Source organism: Myxocyprinus asiaticus, chromosome 1 (genome assembly GCF_019703515.2).
Source record: "Myxocyprinus asiaticus isolate MX2 ecotype Aquarium Trade chromosome 1, UBuf_Myxa_2, whole genome shotgun sequence".
Lineage (NCBI taxonomy): Eukaryota > Metazoa > Chordata > Actinopteri > Cypriniformes > Catostomidae > Myxocyprinus > Myxocyprinus asiaticus.
In genome coordinates, this window is record NC_059344.1 from 6630264 (window position 1) to 6648143 (window position 17880).

A 17880-nucleotide genomic window follows, 5' to 3' on the forward strand; every position below is an offset into this window, starting at 1 on the left:
CTGTTTGATGCCAAACACAACAGCGCTTCACGCGTTCGCGGAGAGATTGACAGGCAGGTATTTGGCCAATAGTTGCTGCAAGCCTCTTATAATCGACCAATTGGTGTGCGAGAAGGCGGGACATACAAAGAGGGGTTAAAGCAATTAAAAATGTGCATACACACAATGAAGTGTTAGACCAGATGCACATCATAATGCAACTAAAGCCGAATCCCGGACATTTTCGCAAATTTAGAAATCCCGGCCAGACGCTTTTTTAAGGTCCGGAAAATAGGACATGTCCGGGAAAAAGAGGACATATGGTCACCCTAATATACACTGATCAGCCACAACATTAAAACCACCTGCCTAATATTGTGTAGGTCCCCTTCATGCCACCAAAACAGCTCTGACCCGTTGAGGCATGGACTCCGCAAGACCTCTATAGGTGCTTTCGGCGGTGGACAAGGGCACTCTGACCGGTCTGCGGCTACGCAGCCCCATACACAGCAAGCTGCGATGCACTGTGTGTTCTGACACCTTTCTATCATGGGCAAAAAAAACAGCAGGATGAGGAGCAACAGTCAAAGAGATCCGTTTAACATGTTTACATTGAAAAACCATGAAAAAAGTGCACAGGAGCACAGAAAACAGTTACGTGTGAACAGTTCCTTATACTGTGATATGCATAAAAGAGAGTAAGAAGCAGTGCTTAGCACACATCTAAAATCCAAATGCACAGTTTACCATGTCTCAGCATACTGGCCCAAGAACCGTCCTAAGCCTGGACGGGGCCCCTTGGTAGTAATCGCTGTCTTGGTAGGAGGGTGTTGGATGGGGGCTGGTGGATACTGCATCACCCTAGGCTCTGTCAGCCTGGCCAAACAGGTACTCAGCCAGTTTAACTGATCTGCTAACCATTTCCCAGCCTGACAAGTCGAGTGTCCAAAATCCTCTAAAACCCAACCAGGCTGGGAGGCCAGCAATACAAATTTAGTTCAGACCTGCAGAACTGATTATTTTATAACCCTTTAAAGCCCTTAGATACTTCAGTTGCTCCAGTGGTGTAATAAAGACACACATCGACAAGTTAATTTGGTTTGAAAAGCAGAATGAATTTATTTCGAACATTTTATTAAAACAAACATGAGGTTGGCCTCTTCACAAGTGAAATCCATCTAGGCTGAACCCTAGAGTACCAGCATGGCTACATTCTACAGGGCTGGAAGAAGTTACCCTTTACAACCAATCTGAGTGCTCGCAAAGGGTTTCCACTAAAGAACTGGGGCGCTGTTCCAAGATCAGTGCCCAAGAGCAACTTGGGTACCTGCAGCACAATCTAACCTGTCAAACAAACATTTATAAAGATTATGTGGCAAGACAGTTGTCACACATAGGTAATAATGACAGATAGGACAAAGCCAAAGGTTGGTTCACATTCAATTTTTGTGTATAAACAGCATTAATCAGAGTTGTTAGAAACTACACACTTTGTGCTAGGACAAAGCTTGAGGAGTTTACACAAGTGTGTGCTTTTGTGGTCGTGAGTGACAGTGATGTTTGTATTTCTCTAACAATGTTTTGTTGCGACTGCTATTTCAACATTTATGTCTCCTGATATTTTTATTTTGATCACATTATTTTGTCATGTTTCTCTCAAGAAATTTCTAGTGCCTTCATTTATCTTCAGCAAAACATTAAACTACATTAAAACACAACATTAAAATGAACGCATCAGTAACTCTTTGTGGTAAATTCTGTTTGGATGAATCTCACAACAACGGTCAAGAAATGCCCATGTCATATCTCACCCCCAAATCAAAAGAAACAAATAATGTTCTGCATAAAAAAATGCAGCCTTTTCCTACAAGCAGGTTTAGCAGCAGGCTATGGGGGTGAAATCTCCAAAATGGGGCGTGGTTTCTCCAGAAGGGGGTGGGGTTACTCGAAAAGGGGGCAACACCTCCAGAAATGGTTAGGGTTAGGTAAGGGGTTCCCATTATCTATTCTGGCAATTTGGAGCTCCTGCCCCTTTTTGGAACAATACCTGCAGCTATACTTCTCTTTTTCTAGGTCACAACAATTTCTGATTACTAAATCTTTGAGTTTTAAAACTAGACAATTTCATGACAATTATCCTAAAAAATATGCTTCAATTTCTTTATGCAATACAGGGCTGTACCTAGCACAGGCTGGGCCCATGGCGAGGTCGAATGCGGGTTTTAGAGGTGAAATACGACCGTCATTACTTTGTGGGATTAACCTATTTGTATGGCTGAAAGCAAAAGTTTGTGACCTTCGCATGCACTGACAGAAACAATTTATCAGCCATCTCTGATGAACACAGAAGCAATTAATTCAAAACATTCAAATAAACCCAATATCAAATACATGTTCTGTCATCATGAAAATAAGGATAATGACTTACATAAAGGTGCAAACATGAGAAAGGTTTCAATAAGGAACGCTTACGTAGCTGTATGAGCAAGTAGGAGACTATGACATTTGTAATTCCTAATAGATATGAGCTCTTTACAAAATCTGCACATTAAACGGATATTTAACAATTAATTAATATGAAACCGATGAAATATTAAAACAACAAAAGGAGGATTTGGCTCTTTACAGTTATGCTTTAATATGGTGTTCTTGACATCCATGTTGTTAGCATGCACATATATAAAAAAACAAAAAAAAACATGCTACATTTTAAACTGATGGTATATCCCAGTGCTATATTTTAAGACTTTTCCACCAACCAAGCATACATTTTCTACCCCTCATCAGGCCTTTGTGTTGGTTCATGTCCTGTAAATCAAACTCAGACATATGAGATAAACGCACATTTTCAAAAGATCTGCATGAGGCTGAACGATGAATCTAGATTCATAGAATCCCAACACTTAATAAAAATAGAGCTTAAGTTAGTGTTTAAATCATAAATCAAAATCCTTCAATGTACCATTCAAATGATTTCCAGTCACTCCTACAGTGTAAACAAAATCCTTGTGCACTAATTTTGCAAAACAAAAAGAATTCAAATAATTTAAACCAGTATATACATACAACTCAGAAGGCAAACGTGAGGTCGTACCAATCAGTGCTCTCAACGAAACATTTTTTTAAACATTCTAAAAATCCAGACATTTATTTTCGTAAGTGCATTTACGATATAAATTGTTGCACCATTCCAACTTTGAGGTCTTTTTGTGGAAGGAGTTAGCATTCGCAGTGTCTATGCATCTACTATATATGCAATGTTTTGAACTTTTCATTTTCTAAATAGCGAACCCATTGAAATTGTATGCTTTGTACAGACAGTACAAGTTGATGGAAGTATGCTAAGCCACTCTAGCCATTTTTATGCAATGCTATGATGTAATTTCACCACTAGATGTCTCTAGAGCAGATTGTCTGTATATGGTTCGGCGGCCTGCCGTTTAGCAGTGATCTTTTTAATTAGCATTTTTATTGTGACTTTAAATGGGGTCGCTAACGGCAAAGCTAACAGGCCTAGCTCAAATTACGATGTGCCGATGCACAACGAAAGACATTTTTACTTTCAAGATCATTTTGTTGTGAAAATTATGAATAAGGATAATTTAATGATCTTTTATTTCAAGTAAGCAGCAAAAAGCCACTCCATTTGGCCCCGCTAAGTCCAGATGTCTTTTTCTAACTGATCATAGAGCTGCGTCTGGTCAAGTCCACGTTACTAGCGCTCAGTCCTCTGGATTCTGACAAACCGCTGTTAGATTCCTGATAAGAGAGAGAGAAAAGGATTACGTTTTCAATCATTTAAAGGGATAGTTCACCCAAAAATAATGGTTAAATCCATAACTTAAGAAGCAATATAATAGGTGTGGGTGAGAAACTGACCAAACAATCTTTTTTTCTTTCCTAAATCTCCACTTTCACTTTTACATCTGAAAGTCACATGTGGTGCCTGTTTAGTTTCACTTTCACATCTGAAAGTGAAAGTTAGTTGAGATTTAGAGTTAAAAAGGACATAAATATTGTTCTGTTTCTCACCCACACCTATCATATCACTTCTGAAGATATGGATTTAACCACTGGTGTGTTATGAATTACTTTTTTCTTTTATGTGATTTTTGGAGCTACAAAGGTCTGATCACCATTCTCTTGCACTGTATGGACCTACTGAACTGAGATATTTTCTTCTAAAAATCATAATTTGTGCTCTGCTGAAGAAATACACATCTGGGATGGCGAGAGAATTTTCCTTTTTGGGTGAACTATCCCTTTAACATAATTAATGTAAAGGCCTATACACACTGAGAGAAAATATTCACTGTGAGCAAGTCTTTTGAATTGAAATAATACATTCTTATGGACATATTTTTGTCTATTACCTCTATTATTGTTATTAAAATGTATTGCTGTATAATTGTTTCAACAACAACAAAAAAAGATACATATTAACGCTTGAGTTACAGACACACCTACTGTACATTTACAAACTTATTCCAACGTGATTAGCTTCTGTGGTAACTCACCAGATTGTTGGACTTTGGACTCGGCAGACTGCAGATCGAGCCCAGCCAAGCATACAAGCTGACACGTGAGACGAAAGTGTCAGAGGTGAGACAAAATGATGGGGTTGCTTCAGAAAATGTGCTTTTACATTTATACATTCACAATTATTCATTTGGCAGATGCTTTTATCCAAAGCGACTTACGAAAGAGGAATACATTATAAGCGACTCATCTTAAGGAGACAGTGGTATGAAAAGTGCTGTATTACAAAGTTTCACTAGCATCAGAATAGTAGTATTCAAGACAGATTAAAGTGCAACAAGAATTTTTTTTTTTTTAGTGACTGGTTAAGTACACATGGAAAAGATGTGTTTTTAGCCATTTTTTGAAGACAGAAAGTGAGTCAGCTTCACGGATGGAGTTGGGAAGGTCATTCCACCAATGTGGTATGATGAAACCGAAAGTCCGGGAAAGTGTTTTGGTGCCTCTTTGTGTTTGTACAACAAGGTGCCATTCCTTAGCTGACTTCAGGCTTCTGTTAGGAACGCAGCTCTGCAGAAATGATTTTAGGTATGCTGGAGCAGACACAGTGACTGTTCTGTATGCCAGCATCAGAGGCTTGAATTTGATACGTGCATCAACCGGCAGCCAGTGAAGAGAGACAAGGAGTGGTGTAACATGCGCTCTCTTTGGTTCATTAAAGACCAAACGTGCTGCTGCATTCTGGAACATTTGCAGGGGTCAAATTGCGCATGCAGGGAGGCCTGCGATGAAAGCATTACAGTAGTCCAGTCTAGTTATGACAAGTGACTGAACAAGAAGTTGTGTGGCATGTTCAGAGAGGAAGGGTCTCATTTTCCTGATATTGTAGAGTGTAAATCTACACGATCATGCTGCCTTTGAGATGTGATCTGTGAAATTTAGCTGGTTATCGATGGTTACTCCTAGATTTCTGACCGTTTTGGAAGGTGTTACTGTAGTTGAACCCAGCTGCATTGTGATGTGTTCAACAGCAGGGTTGGCTGGAAAGACAAGGAGCTCAGCCTTGGCTGGGTTAAGTTGCAGGTGGTGTTCCTTCATCCAGGCCGAGATGTCTGCCAAACAGGCAGAGATTCAAGCAGTCACTGTGGTGTCATTGGGCTGGAAAGACAAGTAGAGCTATGTGTCATCTGCGTAGCAATGGTAAGAGAAACCTGAATGATGGGTCCCAATGATGAAGAGATATGCCTGAATGATGGGTCCCAGTGATGTTGTGTATATAGAGAAGAGAACTGGCCCAAGCACTGAGCCCTGAGGTACCCCAGCAAGTAGCTGATGTGACTTGGACACCTCACCTCTCCAGGCCACCTTGAAAGACCTACATTTGCTTTTAGGACACTATCGGTTAGGTTTAGGTGTTGGTTTATGGTAAGGATGTCTGTTTTGTTCACCTCTCATTTGCTTTTAGAATAATATCAGTTAGGTTTAGGTTAAAGTTTTAGATTACAGAGGTCCATTTTACTCTTAATTTTGTTTAGCAAAAGTGTTGCAACGGTCACGTAATATTCATGAGATCTGGCCGCAAAGACTTGATTTTTGACTCTTAGCTTTCAAATTATGTCAATGTTATCATGAAATTCAAACTATAATTGTTTTTATGCTCTTCAATGAGTCAAATCGCTGTAGCTGCTGTCAGTTCAAACAGAAGCGCTGCATTGCATCTTCTCTTGACTACAAATTACAGCAAGAAAAAAAAACATGAATTAACATCAGAGAGGATGTTGAAAGATAAAATGCAGATGGCTGAAATAATCATCTCATGTAATCGGCAAATCAGTGTTTCAACTGTGGGAAGATATCAATGATATCAACAACTTTCACCTATATTAATGGTATATTTACCTCAGGAGAGCTTTCTATTGTTCTTTGTGTAATTATGCCTGAAGAGTGTGTTTGTGTGTGTTTGAAAACCCACCTGTGAGGTTTCTTCTGTGCTCTTATTGAGGAAATTTAAGGAGCTTGCCCTCTTCAACCTTTCAAAGAATAAAAAAAAATCAGTTACAGCATCATACTGAAACTGTTTGTGGTTTGATTTAGAGGTATCCTGGTTTTCAAGTCTTTGGAGAAGGTACAGGTTAAAACCGTCATCTCGGTTGTGTTGTGGTGTAATCTCACCCGGGGTTGCTTGGCTCCTGAGGGCTGCTGCCCTGCAGTTTTTTCACCAGCATCTCACTGCTGCGCCGCAGGGCTTCACGAATCTTCCCAAATGAGCCACTCCTGCGCAGGCTGCCATTCCCATCCTGTGCACAGAAGATCAACTCAACAAATTAAAGATCAACAAAAATGTTGTCATTATTTTACTCACCCTTACATTGTTTCAAACTCATATGACTGACTGACTTTCTTCCATGAAACACAAAAAAGGTGGCCACTCTTTTCCATTCAATGAAAGTGAATGGGGACCCTTTATAGTATCATAAAAGAAGACCATTTGACTTATGGCTATATGCCAGATATTCTGAAGTCATCCGAAAGCTCTGTGTGAGGAACAGGTCTAATTTAAGTCATTACTCACTGAAAATGTTCACCTCCATTGTTGCTCTCAAATCAAATATGCTGCCATTACATGTGCTGCATCAGGTTTGATGTTGGCTACATTTGTTCATGAGACACTTGAGAACCAATGGCATTTGTTGTACAACTTTTGTAGTCCATTTTAGAGGTCGTCCGATAGTGGATTTTGCCGAAACCTATAACTGCTTAATCGGCCGATACTTTTTTAAAAATCGATTCATAGAATAATAATAATAAAAAATCTTAGTCTTTCCTTACTATGTCATTACTACTGACATTGAGGCTAAAAGAGCCCAAAATGAATAAAATCCCAAAAGCAGTATACTATGCAACCAAAATCCCAATAAGAACCAGAAACATGAGGATTTGGTGCATAAGGCGGGACTTTTTTTTTTTTTTTTTTTACTATAAACAAGCCTTGGGACTCTTATTTTGAAATGATAAAGACTTGAGTATCTAGGTCACGTGACGCTATTTGAGGTTCGGACGTGTGAATGGAAAGCTCTGCGCACTTTGCTAGTTTTAACTCTATTAATGTCATAAACCGGTGAGATTCGATACACTCTGTTCCATAACTGTTCTAGGAGGACAATGTGTCAAAGAATTCAAAATCCTCGGGCTCTGAAGACATTAAAAGACACTTACGTGCTCAAGCTGACACCCCCGAGAAGGCCCCGAGCCAGTGAGCTGATTTGGTCAGAGAAATGAGGGAAATTCGGCAAGAGATGCTGAACATATTGGCAATGCTGATGATGGTCGTTGCTGACTTGGAAGATCATGCTGTAATAAGTCGTTCGATCACTGCCATGGAGACAAAATTCTCTGAGATGGTTACAAGAGTGGGGGATGTCGAGAAACGGATCCACCAAGGTGGATTTGGAGTGTGTCTGGGAGAAGTTGGAGAACATGGAGAACCGTAGCCGGTGGAATAACGTCCGAATCTTCGGAATTCCTGAGGCCGAAGAGGGTAAGGATATGGTGAAATTCCTGGATGGGCTCTTTCCAAATCTGCTTGACATAACAGGCCATAAGCTGGAAATCGAGCGAGTTCACAGAGTTCCACCTCGCCAGTCCGCTGAGGGAGACAGGCCCGATCAATTCTGGCCAAATTTCTGAGATTATCCAATAAAGATCATGTTACATGAGGTGAGGAGTAAATGAAGGCTTTTTTGGAAGAACCACAGCATTTTCTTGTTCCCAGATTTTGCAAATTCGACAAGAGTGAAACATGATCGATTCAAGGAATGCAAGAAACTCTTACATCAACGGAAGCTCGCTTTTGCACTGATATTCCTGGCGAAATTGAGAATAGATGCTAAGGATGGCCGTAAAACATTCACATGCCCACAGCAAGCGATGTCCTTCATAAAGTCAATGGAGTAAGTTATTTTGTGGTACTCACATTGCAGCCGAGTGGACCAACTCAATGAACATTCACTTGACTGTTTGAGGAAACTGAGCACCTTTTTGTTTCTTTTTGTGCTGGTTCTGCCTAGGGGCTGGAGTTTGTTTTGTGGAGTAACACTCCTTCGGGACAGTTTTGTGGATGAATCTACACACTCTGTGTTTATTCCGCCTACTGGCTGGAGTTTGTTTTATAGATTATCTTCTAAAAACACCGTACTTAAGCAATCCGGTGGCAAGGTTGTCGCGGGGGCTCTCATAGGGGTACATGGACTGTTTGAGTTTAGAGGGATAGACGCCAGTTGGCGCTGTCATGCGTGGGGTTAATGCGCACATTTTCCTTTTTTCTGTTTGTTTGGTTCTGGGGGAAGTTTGGGGTTTGATTGTTCCACTAATGTCAAATCAAATCAAATCAAATCACTTTTATTGTCACACAACCATATACACAAGTGCAATAGTGTGTGAAATTCTTGAGTGCAGTTCTGAGCAACATAGCAGTCATGACAGTGATGAGACAAATACCAATCTACAATAAACATCAAATTTACACAACACAATTTAAAATCTAATATACACAATTACACACAACACAATATACAAATAATAACATACAATGTACAGTATACAATACACACAATATAGAATACACATTATACAATAAAAAAGTATATATAGTATATATAAAATGTACAGTAGGTTGTATTGTACTGTATTGACATTCAGGCTGTCAGTTGAAAGTCAGTTGCCAGTGTGTTGTTAAGAGAAAATAATTTATGACAGTCCAGTGTGAGATAATAAGATTAATAAAGTGCAGTGCTGATGTATATTGATCGTAAGAGATCAAGAGTTCAAAAGTCTGATTGCTTGGGGGAAGAAGCTGTCATGAAGTCGGCTGGGACGGGTCCTGATGCTGCGATACCGCCTGCCTGATGGTAGCAGTGAGAGCAGCCCATGGCTCGGGTGGCTGGAGTCTCTGATGATCCTCCGAACTTTTTTCACACACCGCCTGGTGTATATGTCCTGGAGGGAGGGAAGCTCACCTCCGATGATGTGTCTGGCAGTTCGCACCACCCTTTGCAGGGCTTCGCGGTTGTGGGCGGTGCTATTGCTGTATCAGGCGGAGATGCAGCCAGTCAGGATGCTCTCTACAGAGCTGGTGTAGAACCATGTGAGGATCTGGCAGTTCATTCCAAACTTCCTCAGCCGTCTCAGGAAGAAGAGGCGCTGATGAGCCTTCTTCACAACGGCTTCAGTGTGGATGGACCATGTGAGTTCCTCAGTGATGTGGACACCCAGGACCTTGAAGCTGCTGACACTCTCCACTGGTGCTCCATTTATGGTGATGGGGCTGTGTTCTCTTTCTCTTCTCCTGAAGTCCACCACAAGCTCCTTTGTCTTACTGACATTGAGGGAGAGGTTGTGCTCCTGACACCAGCGTGTCAGAGTGTGCACCTCCTCTCTGTAGGCTGTTTCATCATTGTCAGTGATCAGACCTACCACCGTCGTATCATCAGCAAACTTAATGATGGCATTGGAGCTATGTGTTGCCACACAGCTAAGCACAGCCCTGCGGGGCTCCAGTGTTGAGGGTCAGTGATGAGATGTTACTGCCCATTCTAACCACCTGGCGTCTGCTTGACAGGAAATCCAGGATCCAGCTGCACAGCGAGCTGTATAAGCCCAGAGCCTGGAGTTTCTCATCAAGCTTGGAGGGCACTATGGTGTTGAATGCTGAGCTGTAGTCTACAAACAGCATTCTCACATAAGTGTTCCTTTTTTCCAGGTGGGAGAGAGCAGTGTGTATTGTAGATGCAATGGCATCATCAGTGGAGCGGTTGTTGTGGTAAGCAAACTGCAGTTGGTCCAGTGATGGAGGCAGCACAGAGCAGATGTAATCTCTGATTAGTCTCTCAAAGCATTTGCTGATGATGGGGGTCAGAGCAACAGGGCGCCAGTCATTTAAGCAAGTGATTTTGGATTGCTTTGATACAGGCACAATGGTGGATGTTTTAAAGCATGTGGGGACTACAGACAAAGAGAGGGAAGGTTGAAAATGTCCGTAAAAACACCAGCCAGTTGGTTCGTGCACACTCTGATGATGCGGCCCGGAATGCCGTCTGGACGGATATTCACCCGTTGGAAGGATCGTGTTACATCCGCTACAGAGACGGAGAGTAAACTAACCTCTGTAGGTTCGGCCGCGAGAGCTCTCTCTCTGCGAGGGCTGTGTTATTTCCCTCGAACCATGCATATAAATATTTAGCTGATCCGGTAGAGAGGCAGCGGTGTTCACGGCAGAGTTTTTATTCTCTTTAAAGTCCGTAATGATATTAATTCCCTGCCACATACTTCTAGAGTTGGTGGTGTTAAACTATCCTTCAATCTTGTTCCTGTACTGGCATTTTGCTGCTCTGATAGTTTTTCAGAGGGCATAACTGGCTTGTTTATGCTCCTCCGCATTCCCGGAATTAAAAGCGGAGTGCCGCACGAACATCGCTATTAATCCAAGGTTTCTGGTTCGGGTAGATCCGTATTGTTTTGGATGGAACAACATCCTCTACGCACTTTCTGATGAAACACGTTACGCTATCAGTGTACACCTCGATGTCGTGGAACATCTCCCAGTCCGTGTGATCAAAACAGTCTTGTAGCATAGAGTCTGATTGGTCCGACCAACACTGGATCGTTCTGAGGGTGGGTGCTTCCTGTTTCAGTTTCTGCCTGTAAGCGGGCAGAAGCAGAATGGAAGAGTGGTCCAATTTGCCAAATGGTGGGCGGGGGAGGGATTTGTAGCCATCCCGGAAGGGAGAGTAGCAATGGTCCAAAACCCAGTCCCCTCGTGTGTTAAAACTGATGTGTTGGTGGTATTTTAGTGCAATTGATTTAAAATTGGCTTTGTTAAAGTCCCCGGTCACTCCGGGGCCAGATGGCTGTGTTGCTGAGTTATTTAGATCTTATGCTACAGAATTAGCTCCACTTTTGCTAGAAGTTTACACGGAATCATTAAAGAATGTAAAGCTTCCGCCAACCATGACGCAAGCCCGGATCAGTCTGATTCTTAAAAAGTACAAAGATCCAAGCGAGTGTGTGTGTGTGTGTGTTTTTTTTTTTTTTTTTAAAGATTTGGGAAATGTACAGGTTTGGGAATACTTTTCTTGGTTGGATTAAGTTACTTGATAGACACCCGGTAGCGGTGGTACGAATGGATTAATTTCAGATTATTTTACTCTGTATAGGGGCACCCGGCAATGTTGCCCTCTTTCCTCATTCTTGTTCTGTCTTGCCCTGGAACCATTAGGCCTCAGGGTGTGCGGTTTCCTGCTTGCTTATAATCCCTTACATTTCCTTGAGTGCCCGGTCTGTGTCGGCTTGTGGGGGGGTGTACACAGCTGTTATAAAGACCGCTGTGAATTCCCTCGGTAGCCAGAATGGTGGACACAGAAGCATGAGAAATTCCATATCAGGAGAACAGAAAGACTTGATAGAATGTACGTTCCTCTGATCACACCAGGATTTGTTGATCATAAAAAATACATTACCACCTCTGCTTTTATCTGAGAGGTCTTTCGCTCTGTCCGCTTGGTGCACGGAGAACCCTGCGGGTTCAATGGCTGAGTCTGAAATCTCCGCAGACATCCAAGTTTCTGTAAGGCAGATAATGCAGCAGTCCCTCGTTGGAAAGAGATCCACGCTTTCAGCTCGCAGAGCTTGTTGTCCAGAGACTGAACATTTGCCAGTAGAATACTGGGTAGCGGGGGTCGATTTGTGCGACGTCTTACTGTGATGAGAACGCAGACTCTGTTTCCCCTTTTCCTTCTGCGTTTTCGCGGCCGGGCAGCCCAGACAAAGCGCTCCGCTGGTGTGTTTGAAAACAGTGGGTCGGCATTGAGGAATTTGAAGTCCGGTTTATGGTGTGTAATTGCAGAACCAATGTCCAAAAGTGTTTGTCTGTCGTAGACAATAAGGCAGGCAACATCCAAGACAAAAAAACATAAGAATTGTAAACAAACAAAAAACTACAATGTTGTTTCGGAGCTCGCAATGCAGCAGCCATACTCGGCGCCATCTTGAGTCCTGTATGAAAAATTTGGGAAGATATGGGGTGGACATGTTTTCTTTAGTGCTGGCTCAAGTAAGAGCAGAGGAGTCATTACACTGATAAGTAAGCACCTACAATTCAAATGTCTCAAACAGATTAAAGATAAATTAGGAAGAGTCATTACTGTTTTTGCAGAAATTCAGGGGCAGTGTCTTATTTTGGCTAATATTTACGCACCTAACGTTGATGATCAGGGTTTTTTTTATAGATCCTGAAGGGATGTTGCAAGCCCCTGGCACCCCTCATGATATAATAATGTTGGAATGTGGTCTTTATAATTTTGTTTTTGACACAAAATCTATTTTTTCTAATATGTTAAAATGTCAAATGTTAATATGAGTGGATTGTCTCTCTCCATGTGGAATGTGAATGGGTTGGGGCACCCCATAAAAAGAAGGAAGGTTATTTCTCTTATTAAGTGTAAGAAATATGATATAGTGTTTCTTCAAGAAACACATCTTTTCCCGCAGGAAGCTGAAAAATTTGGGAAGATATGGGGTGGACATCTTTTCATTAGTCCTGGCTCAAGTAAGAGCAGGGGAGTCATTACACTGATAAGTAAGCACCTAAAATTCAAATGTCTCTAACAGATTAAAGATAAATTAGGAAAAGTCATTATTGTTTTTGCAGAAATTCAGGGGCAGTGCCTTATCTTGGCTAATATTTACGCACCTAACGTTGATGATCATGGTTTTTTTAATATATCCTGAAGGGATGTTGCAAGCCTCTGTCACCCCTCATGATATAATCTTGGGAGGAGACTTTAATCTTTTTTGGACTTTTGATGGTCCTTGATCATAGTGAAGCAAGTGTGTAAGCCCCCTAGAGTAACATTGACGCTTCACAGGATGTGTAAAATCTTGGTCTTACAGATATTTGGAGACTTTTGAACCCATCTGGTAGGGACTATACATTTTTTTCCATCAGTCCATAAGATTTACTCTAGAATAGATTTTTTTTTTTTATATCCCTCATTTCATCTGGTGTTGATTGCTCAATTGGAAACATTTTAGTCTCAGATCACACCCTGGTGTGTTTAGAGGTGTTGCCACATATGGAGAAAAGAAAATCATATAGTTGGCACTTTAATGTATCCCTTTTGCAAAATCCTGAATTCTAACAAATGTTAAAGGCTGAAATCAGTGTTTATATGGAGACCAACTGGTCCTCAGTATCCTCTGTGGGCATGGCTTGGGAGGCACTTAAGACGGTTCTTAGGGGCCAGATCATACAGTATGCCTCATTAACCAAAAAATCCAAAGCACAAGAACTCGTGGAGTTGGAAGGGAATATTAAAAGTGCCAAGGCAGAGCTGAAGTGCCGAATGTCGTCTGATGGCCTCAGACAACTGACCCGATTGAAATACAGATATAATACTATTTTGTCACGGAAGGTGGAGTTTTGGCTATTCAGGGCAAGACAGTCATACTTTGAGTCGGGGGACAAGGCAGGAAAACTTCAGGATAGATATATAAAACAGAGAGAGTCTTTTTCTACCATTCCCTCAGTGAAATCTGCTGGTGGTGAAATATTTACCTCAGCCATTTATATTAATAATGCTTTTAAAGAATTCTATCTTGATCTCTATTGTATATACTGAGGAGGATATTGGAAAAATTGTGGAATCATTAGAACTTCCTAAACTGCTGGCTGAGTAAAAAAATTCTCTTGATTCTGAAATAAACTTGGAGGAGCTTGGCGAGGTAATTAAGGCCTTGCTAACAGGCAAGGCTCCGGGGCCAGATGGCTGTGTCGCTGAGTTATTTAGATCTTATGCTACAGAATTAGCTCCACTTTTGCTAGAAGTTTACACGGAATCATTAAAGAATGTAAAGCTTCCGCCAACCATGACGCAAGCCCGGATCAGTCTGATTCTTAAAAAGTACAAAGATCCAAGCGAGTGTAAGAGTTAACGTCCAATTTCCCATATCCAGCTAGACGTAAAAATATTGTCATAAATGTTGGCTAACTGATTAAGTTATGTATCTCTTATACATATAGATCAAGTGGGGTTTATTTGGGGCCGTAGATCTTCTGATAACATTAGGCATTTCATCAATATCATGTGGTCATAGGCGAATGATCAGTCGCTGCCATCTCACTTGATGCCGAAAAGGCATTTGACATGGTAGAATGGGATTATCTTTTTAAGATTTTGGAAATGTGGGGGCCTGGGTAGCTCAGCGAGTATTAACGCTGACTACCACCCCTGAAGTCGCGAGTTCAAATTCAGGGTGTGCTGAGTGACTGCAGCCAGGTCTCCTAAGCAACCAAATTGGCCCGGTTGCTAGGGAGGATAGAGTCGCAAGGGGTAACCTCTTCGAGGTTGTGATTAGTGGTTCTCACTCTCAATGGGGCACGGAGAGTAGCATGAATCTCCACATGCTGGGATTCTCCGCGGTGTCATGCACAATGAGCCAAGTGAAGGATTGACTGTCTCAGAAGCGGAGGCAACTGAGACTTGTCCTCCGCCACCTGGATTGAGGTGAGTAACCGCGCCACCACGCGGACCTACTAAGTAGTGGGAATTGGGCATTCCAAATTGGGGAGAAAAGGGGATAAAAAATAAAAAAAAAAAAATATATATATATATATATATATATATATATATATATATGTATATGTGTGTGTGTGTGTGTGTGTGTGTGTGTGTGTGTGTGTGTGTGTGTGTGTGTGTTTTTAAAGATTTGGGAAATGTACAGGTTTGGGAATACTTTTCTTGGTTGGATTAAGTTACTTGATAGACACCCGGTAGCGGTGGTACGAATGGATTAATTTCAGATTATTTTACTCTGTATAGGGGCACCCGGCAATGTTGCCCTCTTTCCTCATTCTTGTTCTGTCTTGCCATGGAACCATTAGCAGCCGCGATAAAGGATGATGATGATTCTCCAGGGGTGGTGGCGGGAGGTGTGGCGCAAAAGCTTTTGCTTTATGCAGATGATATTTTATTATTGTTTCCGACCCTACTAGATCTACACCTTGCCCCCACAGAATTATTAATTCCTTTTCTAAATTAATAATAAGAGTTAATTGGTCTAAATTCAAAGCTTTGGCTCTGACAGCGTACTGTCCAGTAATGGCTTTTCAGCCGGGCGCCTTCCAGTGGCCCAAACAGGGCATTAAGTATTTGGGCATTTTATTCCCAGCAAATGTGTGTGATTTAGTTAGAGTTAATTTTGACCCTTAAATAAAAAGGTTTGAGCGATGTGGGCAGGTGGGCTTCATTACATTTATCTATGATTGGGAAGGTTAATGTTCTTAAAATGAATTGTATTCCAAAATTCAACTACCTGCTACAGTCTCTCCCTATAGATGTCCCCCTCTCTTATTTCAAGCAATTTGATAGCATAGTGATGTCCTTCATTTGGAATGGTAAACGTCCCCGATTACATTTCAGTAAGTTGCACAGGCCAATTGACAAAGGTGGGCTAGGCCTACCCAAGATTTTGTTTTATTATTATGCATTTGGTCTCAGACATTTGACTCATTAGTCACTTCCACCTGAGAGAGGCCCTCCCTGGTTTTGTATTGAACAGGAAGTCCTAGCCCCTATTTCGCCATTGCAAAGCCTTTCTATCAAACTAATTGGAGAAGTTATGTTACACCCCATTATCTCGCATTTGCACTCGGTATGGACAAAAGTGTCCAGAGTGTTTAATTCTGACATTTATTTAAATGTTGCCTCGAGCATATGGCTGAACCCAAAATTATGTATTAATAAGTCCCCTTTCTGATGGTCAGAGTGGATTGTGAGGGAGGTTAATACACTTGGTGACCTATATGAGAGTGGAGTGTTGAGATCCTTTGAATATTTGGTTCAACATTTTGGGATTCCCAGATCTCAGTTCTTTAGGTATTTACAGCTGCGCCATCTGCTCTGTACTATTTTTGGGAGTAGCATACACCCCCCTAAATGGCAGATACTCTGGGAGTGGTGATTACTGCTTTTGGAAAAGGTCATGAGGCATCAGTGCATTACTCCCTGTTAATTCAGAGTCTGGGGGACGGAGCTTCAACTTCTCTCAAGAGATTATTGGAGAAAGATTTAAACTTGGTATTGGAGGAGGGAGTGTGGGCTAGGATTCTAAAAAACATCAAGTCTGCATCTAGAGATGCAAGGGTGCACCTTATGCAATTCAAGATTTTACATAGATTCTATTGGACCCCCTCTAGATTGTATAGGCTTGGTCTTAAAAACACACCCACCTGCTGGCGATGCCAGTCAGAAGCTGGAGACACAACCCATGTTTTTTGGTGGTGTGTTAAGATCCAAGAATTTTGGTTGAAGGTTCAGAGTTTATGTGTGGTGTATTGGGCAATCAAATGTTATTTTGCCCCAGACTCTGTATTTTAGGCGATGTGGCAGTCATCAATATAGGGGATAAACACATGAAAAATTGGGTCCTAACCAGTGTTATGATTGGCAAACAGATTGTTTTAAGGGGATGGAAGTTGGCTGGAGCGCGCTCATTTCAAGAGTGGTGCACGGAGATGAGGAGGGTGGCGGCTTTCGAGGAAGTGTTATGTAGAAGGCTGGGGAACTTGGATTCGTTTGATGGGAAATGGGGCAGCTATTTGGCATTCTTGGAGGGGCAGTGGCGAGAGAAGTATAGTGTGGCAGCGGGGGCATGGTCGAGTGTCTGTCGGGAGAGAGAAAGCGGTAAGGGTGCATACACCTGAGCCAAATTATGACTAACACCCTTCTCTAATTGTAGTGAGATTGGGGAGAGCGGCATAAAAGGACCATGCCAGCGCCAGATCGGGAGAGAGAGACTGGGTCGAGAGCCTTACTGTAAAGCTGATGTGCTATTGTGAAGCTATAAACCAGAGAAGTGGTCAATTCAAAGTTCCCTACCTGTGTTTGAAGAATCCAGTTCCCAGTGTCCTTATTTTTACACTGGTGCCGAAACCCGGGATCTGATTTGAAGACTGCACGCCCCATGGAGTCCTTCCCACTGTCTGACATCAAGTCCCTCGCCATCCTACATTACACCCACCAACAGGCTCTGCTTGAACTCCGCCAGGATCAAGAGGTCACGCTTCCATGAGGTCCTTAGAGTTCAGGCAGAGGACCGGCAGTTCATTCGGAGCCTCCTCACCCAGGAGAAAGCCCCAGCAGCGACCCCGGACAACAGCAGCCCCCTGCCCCCACCCATGCTGTTGAAGATGGGGGTAGAAGACGACCCTGAAGCCTTCCTGAACATGTTTGAGCGTACCGCTGAAATCTGGGGCTGACCGCATGCTTGGTGGGTGGCCCGACTCATCCCTCTGCTGTCCAGGGAAGCCCAGCTTGCAGCACAACAACTGCCAGCGGCTAACCTCCTGGTCTACGGCAACCTGAAGAC

General features: G+C 42.2%; 1 protein-coding gene across 2 annotated transcripts in view; it reads right to left on the bottom strand.

The window, feature by feature from the left end:
- Positions 1-1073: 1073 nt before the first annotated feature.
- The window catches only part of LOC127448882 (kinesin light chain 2-like), a 62029-nt gene continuing 45222 nt past the window's right edge, over positions 1074-17880 (bottom strand). For both annotated transcript variants that reach the window (XM_051711789.1, XM_051711797.1), the window contains exons 12-14: positions 6631-6755; positions 6431-6488; positions 1074-3738 (exon numbers count right to left, since the gene is read on the bottom strand). In XM_051711789.1, coding sequence (XP_051567749.1) covers positions 3655-3738; positions 6431-6488; positions 6631-6755 — 267 coding nt within the window. In that variant the 3' untranslated portion in view covers positions 1074-3654. The remainder of the gene's footprint in view (positions 3739-6430; positions 6489-6630; positions 6756-17880) is intronic.